The following is a 12,048-nucleotide window of genomic DNA, read 5'->3' on the forward strand; positions in this document are numbered from 1 at the left end:
CATTTTAATCGCTCCTTTTTCTCTTCTCCCTTAGATATTGGAAAAAACCTCCAGCTCTACCTTGCAGAGTTGATAGTATACAGGCCAGAGCCAGAGCAAAACATGTATCTGAAAGTAATATACATACCCAAAGATGTTTCCAAACACCTTATTATACTGATTATACTGTATTATCCATATTAAATTCACAAGAGTAAAAGTATATCATTAGTGTGAATGAAGGTTGAGAATTGAGAACATGTAAAAATGCTGACATTAGCAATAACATCTAGCTCAAAGCTGTAGACTTGAATTCTTTGTTGTCCTTCAAATTAATCCCTTAAAATGCTACATCAGTAGATTATATCTTAAAACCAGTGTATTCATGTAGAATTGATCTAATGCGCATTTGGTCTTCATATGTCCCTGGCCCCAATCACATTTGGTTAGCTGAAATACCTTCATTATGAAGAATAAGAAAACAGTCCAATGAAAAGGGAAAACTTCATAAATGTTGATGACGATGCTAACACTGGTTCAGTACAGTAAAAGACATGTTGACACAACTCTTTTCAAACTAGTTTTTATTTAGGAAGTGAAACAAAATGCCCAGTGTTGTTTGTGCTTTACATTAGTTGGAACCGCCACAGGAGGTCCCAAAAAAACCTCAGAGGAAGAACTCAAAACAAAGCAGGAAGCTCCAGAAAAATCATCACCTTCATCATCATCATCATCATCATCATCATCATCATCATCATCATCATCATCATCTCTGTCAATCTATACAGATCCGTAGAAAGAATTGTACTCCAAAGTCACACATCAGTGCTTATATACAAGGCCTCTTGCCGCAAAATAGTCGAGTTTTTCATTCGCTCTTATAAAAGGTGTGGTGATGAAGATGCTCTCACACAGCTGTGTAGCAAATAACACAACATGTCAACATGTAGTGGAGGTGTTGGTTTAAACCACCTGTTGCACATGTCTCTTGTTGTTTCAGCATCGTTGTTGTTCGTACCTTTGATTCATCGTAGTAGAAAAAGGAGAAAGAGGTTGATATTTCTACATACAAGGCATTTTCTACCTGAAACTAAACTCTTTCATTGTGCTACTATCTTTGAACACAAAAAAAGTTGTAAGATATAATCCGTAAGAGGAAGTGCTTTTATATAAGAATAGGTAAACTAGCTTGTGGCTATAGTAGGCTACAGTAGTTCATAGTAGAATCTAAGTTTTTGTTGATGCTCTCTGGTGCTGAAATATTGACTCAATGTTTTCTCTTCTTTTTCGACTATCCTTTAATTGCATTGGGAATCGCCACAACAACCTCACAGCCTGGGTTGATGGGAAAGTAAAAACAACCAAAGACTGTGCAGTGAGCGTGTTAGCTCCAGATTCCTTACATGGACTTTGCTCATTAAGGCTTGGAAAGCCTGAAAGAAAAAGTGACCTTTCGATGGGAAACATCTGTACCACTGCTGATGTCAAGATGACTTCTTCACCAATACAGATTGGTAGGGTTTTGTTATTTGTATCTATGTTTCAGCACCAGAGGCCTACAGTAGTACCTTCTACTTTCTACAATATTTTAGAGTAATAAATACGAGGCAGGCAGTGCATAATCCATGTACAAAAGACCCGTCCCGACCCATCCCAGAGCCCTCCACCTAAAGGAGTTGTGCCATCTGTGTGAACCCTTGAAAGATCCAAAAAGCGCCTAATGCTGACACAAGCAAAGGATGCCAACATAGAGTTATTGACAGAGGGAAATGTTATGAATAATATGAAATACTCAACAATCAGAGCTTTGAAAATTGGGAAAAGGACTCTACGATCTTGCTTATTTTTCTAATTTTCAAGTCTTTAGAGAAAGCGGCAGAGCATCACCACAGTTGCACAATCCCTCTAAATCCGAGCTCTCCACCCGACCCTCCATATTTAACACTAACTTGGTTCGCTAACTCCCTGAAATTTCATTTCTCATAACTACATAGAATAGCGCTTGAAAAAAATCAAGATGTTACAAGCAGTTATGACCCGAGTCTCTTCAAAAATATCATGCATTATTGCTCTATCGGATATCAATGAAATATTGCCCAAGACAGAAATTGATTTAATATGTTTATCTAAGAGGTTTGGCAAAATATCCCAAAGATTCATAAAATTGGCATAGATTCCATTATTATGTTATTGTTATTTTTTGCATGCAGTAGTTTTTTTTTGTAATTAAAGTGTCGGACAAAAATAAAAAGGTAATTAGAAAGTGTCAAATGCTTTGGCATATTATTTAACAAAGGCAAAAGTAATATAACAAAGTAAAGTGCAAAACATCGACAAAAACATACGAATAAATCAATAAATTAGGCAATAAATAGACGTAAAAAAAGACTTAAAAATCAAAGAGTAAGACTGTGTGGCCCTCTGGCAACAAAAACATCGAAACGCAATCCATAAAAGGTTTGACCTTTAAAAGAAAACCCAAACATTTTCAACGTCTGACTTCTTTTCTAACACTGGTTTAAATAAATAACAGGTTAAGGTTGTAGAAAAACAAGGTTTGTGAATACCCTGGTGGCTCAGAAATCCAGTTTGTCAAACTAATTCTTGCTCACTCTCCACTATTTACTGTCAACTGAAGCTCAAAATGTTTAAATCCCAAAAGCAACAAACAATAACTTTCCATTTAAGACATTGGCTTTGAGAAAATCACAATAAAAAATAATGTTTCCCAACTTCAAAGTTATACTATGCTGATCATAGACTTAACACTGTAGAAGCCATAACTGACCCAGTACACAGTAGACAGGGTGTGTCGCTGGTGTAAAGAAAAAAAACATTACAAGTATTTTGTTTGCTTACAGGGAACCAATGACGTGTCATTTCTTTGTCTTGTTGCTTTATCTTTTCAAAGGTTCAGTCCAAGGTTAGTTTCAAAAGCAGAATACTAGACGTACCCTTAGAATATGTTTGATTTTAAAAAAGCAGTAAATACAAAAGTTCATTGAATCTCTTTGCAAGAAAACTAAGCTGTGATTCATGCTTTTTAAGTCCTGTGATATTCCTGTCTCAGGAAGACAAAGAGATGGGAGAGGAATTGTGCTTCAGAGTGGTTTCATCATGGGACAGGGATAGATATGGACGTAAATAGATCTAGGTATCTTCAAAAGTGATGAGCTAGATGTGCTGTGCTTTATTTATCTTCACAGATACTAAAACCACCTCAGGAAGGGACGTTTTGTATTGACGCAGGTGGTTATCTAAATCAAGCATCTGAAACGTTCAATTTTACCTCCAGATAAGGAAAGAGGAGACAGAGGAGGGATGGATGGGTCTTGATAGGAACAGACTTGTCCTCAAACTACTATTTTTGTGGTTTGACTTGTGACGCTCAGGCATACTGGTCATCTTGTTGGGAAAGCAGAAAAAGTGGATTTAGGCCAGTCAGATCTGTTATAAACCAGTCCAGTCAACGTTTTTTGACTTTAACACTCCCCCAATGAGCTGATTGGGGAGAAGGCCCCTTTGAAACATGCAGACTCGTAGTGCTTATTCAGGTAACTCTTGAGGGCAAACGTCTTGTCACAGCGTTTACACTTGTAGTGCTTGAAGGCCGAGTGCGTCTGCATGTGAGCTCGCAGGTTAGACCGATCAGCGAACGCCTTACCGCAGTGCGCACACCCAAACGGCTTCTCCCCCGTGTGGGAGCGCATGTGACCCTGCAGAAGCCACGGTCTGCTGAACGCTTTGCCGCACACGTCGCACTTGTGCTTGAGGTCGTGGGTAAGGAGGTGCATGGCCATCGCTGGCATGGAGACGTAGACTTTACCACACGTTGGGCACTTCTTGGCCATCTTGCTGTCGATGCTCCGGTGCGTCTGCTTGTGTCGGCTCAGGTTGGAGGACGTTGCGTAGGTTTTGCCGCACTCGCTGCAGGTGTGCCTCTGCGTAGCTCCTCTGGCGCTGGCTGCGGCTTTTCTCCTCGACCGTCCGTCCATGATGAAAAACGCATCCACTGTGTATCCCTCACTAACGGCTGCGTCCCCATTGATGTAACCACCAGCTGATGATGACACCTCAGAGCGCGGGCTGTCTGGTTGGTCAGAATCTCCATGGATATCTTCGTGAATACCAGAATAGGTGTCGTCGATGCGTCCGTAGATGATTGACGGATGGCTGGGGGAGGGCACTTTAGAGATGACAGAAGAATCACTTCCAACCACATCGTCATAAGGAGATGGACTCAGATAATCGCTGACATAGCCTGAGGAGAGAGAGGACAACATCAATCATTTAACAATGACAGGGAGATTGATTGGAAATGAGAAACTGATTGGTTAGAAAATCTGGACTTGGAAACAAAATGAGTGAAACCAGGGCGGATAGATGTTTTTCTCAACAAGATCCTTGCAGCCTTCCCTTTCATTTTTTTACAGTTAACAAGCCCAAAACATCTCCTTTTTTTTACCAAAAAAAGTTGACCATCAAGTTGGAAACTATTAAACAGGTATCGCTTATTAAATAATGTTGAAACTTCTGACAAATCGACAACATTTTAAAAACATGGCGTACAGTTATCGTGTGTGAATGAAGCTCACTGCTGCAGTCAGTCATGAGGAAAAAGAGAGCTGTGTCGCTACTGAGAAGGATAACAAGTGGAGTTTGTTTTTGAGTCCTCCTGAGAGCCCCATGGAGGAGAAACATTGTTGCCAATACGATTAAAAAGATTTCATATGATTGTAAAAACACAGGCCACAAATCAAAGTCATACAGTTGAGTTCATTCATTATTCAGAGAGACATGTTGTCTCCTGATAATGTTACTGATTGCAGCCTGGCGTCTCTGGTTTCTAAATATCATTTGGACCCCCCAGGATCATATTAACAACCTCTGCATCATGTTTGAACATTGACTATTGTTTTTCACTTTAACACAAGCCTTCATACCAAGACACAAGTAGTCACACGAGACACTGTTGTGAGATTGCTCAAAACAAAACCATTTTTGGAGCTGCTATAAAGCAGAGAAGAAGAGTTGAGGTATTTATAGTGGCACTAAAGTGCTTTTATGTCTTTTCCAGCCAGCAGGAGACACTTTCCCCTCAGCCGGAAATCTTTATTTTTCATATGAGGGTTCAGTGAGCACACTCCCTCCACAACAACTGCACCTATCCTGACAGGTCCACAGCTACACATCCACACCTCTGAGCTGTCAAAATATCTACTGCTGTTCACAGAGCATCTCTATTACAGCAGCTGGGATAGTCACGCTTTGCTCAAGGGCATCCTGACACTGACTGCCTTCATCTGTGCACTGGCCGTAACATTTCGGTCTTCTACATGTAGAATTGCCTCAAACATTTCTGAGCAACCTGCATATTCCCAACAAAAACTGATGAATTATTTGTAGCTGCGTTATGAAGTCAGCGGCTTCATTATTTCTATTATTGGCTTTAACACTCAACAGGCTGAGCTCCAGCAGACACAAGGAACAGTCTGGTTGCTAATACCCCACAGCCGTGACTCCTGTGGATCCATGCTGATCAATAGCTCTCCGTTTCAATTAGCACTCTGTGAGCATTCAGACACAGGCAGCAGAGGAGATACTATTGCTGGTAATATAATTTCATGATGCAGTTCTGAGAAAGCTCCAAAGTTGGTCGATAATATGATGAGAACAAGAGACGGAGAGAGATGGAACATGAGGCAGGAAGGAGAAGAGAAGTGGAGTATAGAGTATATAGACAGCAAAGGGAAAACAAAGGAAGAAAGAACTGAGGCAGGAATAAAGGGTTTAACAGGGTTCAAGTTGTGGTACAACCAACACAATAATTGTGGTTAGGTGGTTCAGCTAAGCTGCTAACAGGCCTCATGTCGATTTAAGATTTTGAATTAAATTAAGACGGGTCTATGGAGGGGAGGAAAAGAAGAGGGAAGACGTTGGAAAGAGGGGGAGATAAGGAAAAAAATCATGAATCATAAATATTCAATCATTGTACTCTGGGACAAAGTCCTGTGTGTGTGTGTGTGTGTGTGTGTGTGTGTGTGTGTGTGTGTGTGTGTGTGTGTGTGTGTTAGTGCATTTGTCCCTTGTTTTATAGAGCATGAGTAAAGCTTTGAAACATGACCAAGTGTTCATTTTTTCACAATTATTAAGTTGACTAAGATCAGCCTTGGCCTTTCTGACGCTGATGTACGTCATAATCAATAACAATCAGTCAAACTGCACGCAGGCAGATTCTCAGCTTCATTTTTTTTAAGCTTGAGGGCTTAAACAGAAAAATTTGTTTCCTTAAAAAAAAAAAAAAAAGTAGTATATCAACAAAATACCGACTCGTTAATTACTGGCCACAGCCAATGGTGGAAAAGGGTTCTGAACATTATGTTTCATCGTTCATTTGGAGAACAAGTCCTGCACATTAAAGCACTTTAATACTGTTAGCAAAGTGTACCTAAAGTATCATGGTGTAGTGTCTCATTAAATAAAAGAGTAACTCGTGTCAAAATAGAAGTTGTCAAATAGCTGCTGTTAAATAAATGTGCTGGAAAAACACGTGCAATATTCCTCTGTGGGATTAAGTCAAATGAAGTCAAAGAAGTTTAAAAAATGTGACTTATTTCAATACTTTGTCATTTAAATACATCAACATTAAGGTTTGCTTGCACACCGGACACGGTTCCATGTTTCCTGACTGAGAGTCTGTGTTTGCTTTTGCCGCCAACCTGAACGCCTCTCTGCATGGAATGACCTGACTCTCCATAGACAATGGCAAGGATTGGTTCAGATTTTTTTTATATTTCACTTCATTTATAAATGTCAAATTGTTACATAAATGTTGCATTTTTGTGAGAGAAAAAAAGTTAAACTAAAATCTATACAAGGAAAAATCTATACCTAATTCCATTGTTTAGTATTTGCTTAACGTCATGTGTAAGAGCAGTGTGTGTTGACTGAATGGATGACAGACTTTGTGTGGACTAACATACTGACATAAGTTTGGCTCTTGTTGAAAACAACTTGTGAAGTGAATCATATCACCTGTCTTGAGCTTGATTTCAGTGCAGTGAAAATACTTTGGCATCAGACTGTGTTCTGTGTATGTGAGAGCCACGAAACATTGCAGAGATAGAAACAAACTCCATTCATAGTTTGCCTATTTAACATGACCGCTGCCCAGTATTCTCCTGTAAAAACTGTACTGTCTCTGTCTCAACGTCTGCGCAACGTCTGTTTGTCTTTGTCTCTCTCCAAACGTCTCCGCCTCTGTCTCGCTGTCAACTCTGTATTCGTTTCAAAGCACTTTAGCAGCATTAGAGTTGATAGCTCTTCTAAATGCTTATTAAAGATTAAAATACTCGTCCTTCTTTTATGTGTGTCTTTGAAATCCACAGAGCAAGAAAAAGAACGATGGAGAGAGGCGAAGAGAGGCAGAAGTAGGAAGAGCATGAGAGAAAAGCTGCAAGCTACAATTTAATTTTTGATCCAAACCAGCAGTAACTGACGCACACTTGTGTGCTTTGGACACTTGTAGGTCACTGACTGCTCCCTCTGTGTGTGTGTGTGTGTGTGTGTGTGTGTGTGTGTGTGTGTGTGTGTGTGTGTGTGTGTGTGTGTGTATGTGTGTGTGTGTTTAACACAGTGCACTCAGCTGTGCAAGCTGCCTGGGTAATGTGCCGAGTTGACAGAAACACAGTAAAGCGCGTACGCTTGTGCATTTCTGTGTGTATGCCACTCTGTGTGTGTGTGTGTGTGTGTGTGTGTGTGTGTGTGTGTGCGTGCAACAAGCGGCAGCTGCTTCAGTCAAACTCTTTTTATATTTATATCAAGGGACAGAAGCCTCAGTCTGTACATGCCTGCCGCACTGCTGCCGCATGTGTCTCTGTTCACCCTGACATCAGAACACCTGGGATCTCTTCATTGCACGTTTGACCTTGTAACAATGTGAAAACCACCAGGCTGCACTAACGCATTACTCACCTCCTCCTCTACTCTGGCAGCTGCAATTTTTTTACTGAAGTCCTTTAAAGATGCTTTGATACAATTTCCACCACTAGGAGGCAGAAGCAGGTTGACAGATACAGGAACGTGTCTTGTGAAGAAGATGTAGCCATCACGCCTTTAACTTTCCTTTTCATGCATTCAGCATTTAAACAGGGCGATCTTATCAACCCACTGGGATCCTGTTATTTCAGCTCCCAAATTAGAAGTGTAACATTCACTTTTCATTGGAAGTTTTATGTTGGTCTCTATAAAGTCCTATAAAAATTTAAAGCACTTTGATTGCTAGATCTTCAGTCTACAGAAACAGTATGTTAAATGTTCTCCTCAGGAGAGCGTTTTCTTTTTATTGAAGCTGATTTTCTGAGTTCCTGCTTAAATATGGGTTTAAAAAAAGCAATAAGACTATTGTAGAAGTGCCAGAAATCCAAAACCTAAAAAAAGTACAAGTGGAGTAAAACAAAAACAATCAGATAAAAAGCCTTAAACGCATCATGAATAAACTTTAACAACTCGAACAATCATCCTCTGGGCATCTTTGAATGCAAAAAATCCTCAATATTTCTGTGGCAATCAAGAAGCTGACACTTTTGTTGAAATCCTAAGTGGTTTTCAGACAGTGTCAGCTCAGAGCACCACGAGAACAAAACAACAACAGCCCTCATGAGCAAATATTAGCATGTAAGCTTCTGTTCAAAAGTGTTTGCCCAATGATTTATCAATAGCTGAAAACTCCCCTGAATGTCTGAGCCGTTCCCACTGACTCTGTATTGTATTTTGCCGGCGAATCCAGGATTATGCACTGCGTGGGAACCATTTAGCATCAATGTAGCAGCGTAATGTGTTTAAATCTTGTAGCGAGACTCAGCTGCTGGAAAACCACCTGATTTGAATAATTTACTGGGCACCAGAACAACAGAGAATCCCAGTGCATATGACATAACGTAATTGTTGGGCATGGTTTCCTTCAGAAAATGTAAGCTCTCTGACTCCCTGTTGCTTAGAAGCTTTTTTGCATTATAAGAAGAAAGAAAAGGTCATATTTTTACAGTTACTTTTACAGCTGTGACATCAGATTGTTTCCATGCATGTCACAGAGAACCAAACCTTAACAACAATAAGATTTAATCTATGAATTCAAATGTCATTTTCATACATATTCCCAGGCGTCTTCAAGTGTTACAATGTTCACACATGGATTGGGTTGAAGAATGCACCCTGATGAAGTACTTAATTAAAACCTTGAGATCTGCCCTGGCCTTTAACATTGCTGTATTGAGGGTCATTATGTATCACACAATGATCACATTAGGCTATTTTTTTTTTTAATCAACCAGTATACATTAAACACTCTGTTTATGTAGGGTTCTTTTGGTTCATCTGAAAAAGATTTTATCACCTCTGATCTGTTTCTCTACAGTGTTATGCAAATCATCTTATCAAGAAAAGGAGCATTTCAATGCCTGTGATTTGTAGTCTATATGTGACCACAGTTTGACCCCATGATTCCCATTTTCCTTATCCTTATCCTGAAACAGCCATGACTAATGCTTCGAATGTGTGAATAAAGAAGTGCCCTGGATGATGTATTGCAGACAGTGTCGAGTGTGTGAAGGTGGGAGGGTGACAGACCTTTGTCATGATGATGGAATCGCAGACTGAGTTCTTCTCTTCTGCTGTGACCGTACTCCAGCTCTGCAGCCGAAAAATCGTCCAGTTTCACTTTCTTGACCAAGAAGGAGCGAGGCATGATGGGACAGTAGTTGTTCCTACACTCGAGAAAAAAAAACAAGCTTTCTTCCTCTATCTTCCAACCCTCTTTGGACTTGAAGGTGAAACTCTTTATCGTCTGATTTTAACCTTAATGTATTACTTGGACTCAGCAAAGGTGAGTTTGCTCCCTCCAATCAAACTGATCCGAATATGGAGAGGAGACATGGCTTTTTAATATCAGAGGAATCAAGCGCTTCTTATGTGTTTCTTGTTTTTGTAGCAGAACCAGTGTTCCTTTTTTTTGTTTGTGAAATACCAACTCTATGGTTAAAAAAAACAATCGTCCCTTTTCGTACGATAAATCACAACAAAAAGACTTGTGGAGCTGTGAGGGGTCCAAAAAGAAAAAAAAAAAAAGAAAATCACTCTACTCCTGTGTTGACTTCTGTTCCAACAAAGATGGTGATAATTAACGTGAAACGTCCCAGCTTTAACTTATTTATTTGGTCATTCCGCTGCCTCATAAAGACAGTCGACGTTTATTTTCATCATCCACACCATTGGTTTCCAGCACGTGGACAGTTCCAGGAGCGGTTCTCCCCGTGCCCTTACAGCCTCTTGGTTTCAGCACCGGACAGCTCCGCGCGAGCCAAGGCGATGATAGAGACAATAAAGAAGTTTCCAACGCTTTTGAAAATGCCTCAATTTGAAGCGAAACACAGTCCGTCGGAAATTCCTGTTGGATGAGTCAAAACAGTTTGAATGTATGTCAAAAAGAAGCCGTCAGATGTACCTGTGCCCTTCACAAGAAGTGTAAAAATAACAGGTGTGACGGTCGTCTGTTGGTCAGAGAGCAACTGAAGGTTAAATGGGTTTAAAAAAAAGAGAACATTTGGTTATAGAAAACGTCTCGAGAGCAAGGCTTCTACGTCAGATACAATGTCATAAGACTTCCTTGAAGATATTGCTCAAAACAACCCTGCAGTTGGAAGACAAGGACAGCTCATTTCTCCGTCGTTTAGCCCACTCTCTTTCTCTCTCGTCTCCTCTCCTTCTCCCCTCCACGGCACGTGTGGAGCTGCGGCTCTTTCTGATGCACGAGATCAGCTGTTGCGGCTTTATAGTCAGAGAGAGAGAGAGAGAGAGAGAGAGAGAGAGAGAGAGTGCGGCGCCTAATTTTATTCATCAGAAGAAGAAAAAAAAGAGCATCTTGTCTTGTGGGACCAGTAGCAGCGCGCGAGAATGGCCGGGCAGGGATTTAATGAGTTCGTTTCAAGAGCACGTTCGCAGCGATTTTTGTGGCAAAGGAAATGAGGAGATGGGTCTGGACAAAACATAAGTTCATACCAAATTATAACTTGTAATGTGTCTAATATCTTTACTTATCTTATCTTTATCTTGACTCGGAAACTGAAGTGAGAAAAACAAAAACAAAAAAAACACAGTAATTTCCTGGAAAAACTTTTGGCAACAAAAGAACCTTTAAAAAAACCTGATCTCATGAAACAATTTCAAATTCACACTTAAAACACTGAGAGTCCAAATTAGCTTGTTCTTGATTGACAGCTGCTCAGATTTTTGTTTTCGAAAATAAAAAGTTGCAAAACAATGTTCACATTGTTGTTCACATGTATTACTTGTTCTGCTTGTTCACAGAAAAAAAAATGTCCTCCCGCCTAACAATTCAAGTCTGTCTCAAGGACCGAGAACCATGTTATCAACCACTGGAAACCAACTTCTTGTGGCAGTGAACACAGGTCAATGATTTTACACTGCAGTCGACCAATTGAGTTCCCTTTATGCAAATCATCACTCCTTCTGGGCCAATCATGTCTGAATGCGTAAATCTAGACCCATCAACAGCCAATGAAGTTTGTAAATGTAACAGAGGCTAAGGTGCTTTCACTGAATGGTCTCTTACAACCAGAGGGAAACACACTGTCAGAGCTACATACTGCCTAATATTCATCTGTGAATGCTTGTGTGTGAGAGAGGGAAGAGACAAGGTGCAGAGTCATGATGCTCTGTTTCGGTGTTTAATACTCAACAAACAGATTTCTCCCTCCAGCCGGTAGACAGCCACACACACACACACACACACACACACACACACATCCAAATCTCTGCCCCAATTCATACACACACAGACGGGCAGGATGATGATGTGTGATGTAATTCAGTGACGTGTGCGTTTATGTAAGTTCTATTCAGTGAGGTCCTTGGAGTTAACCTATTTTTATAGTTCATTGAGAAAATGTTGGAGAGAGACAGAGTGAGTGTGTCTGTTCAAACCTGTGCATGTGCGTGTGTGTAGTTAAGTGCATTGCTGAGTGTTGCTTTTGAACCCATCAGTCAGACAGT

General features: G+C 40.3%; 1 protein-coding gene across 1 annotated transcript; it reads right to left on the reverse strand.

Moving 5' to 3' along the window:
- Positions 1 to 552: 552 nt before the first annotated feature.
- LOC306839330 (transcriptional repressor scratch 1-like) lies at positions 553 to 10,790 on the reverse strand. Its single transcript, XM_079367957.1, has 2 exons — positions 9,607 to 10,790; positions 553 to 4,240 (listed from the first exon to the last, which is right to left on the reverse strand). The coding sequence occupies exons 1-2, from the start codon at positions 9,722 to 9,724 to the stop codon at positions 3,462 to 3,464; spliced, it is 897 nt and encodes a 298-aa protein (XP_079224083.1). The 5' UTR covers positions 9,725 to 10,790; the 3' UTR covers positions 553 to 3,461.
- Between the last annotated feature and the right edge of the window lie 1,258 nt (positions 10,791 to 12,048).

The sequence above is a fragment of the Symphodus melops genome (genome assembly GCF_947650265.1).
Source record: "Symphodus melops genome assembly, chromosome: 18".
Lineage (NCBI taxonomy): Eukaryota > Metazoa > Chordata > Actinopteri > Labriformes > Labridae > Symphodus > Symphodus melops.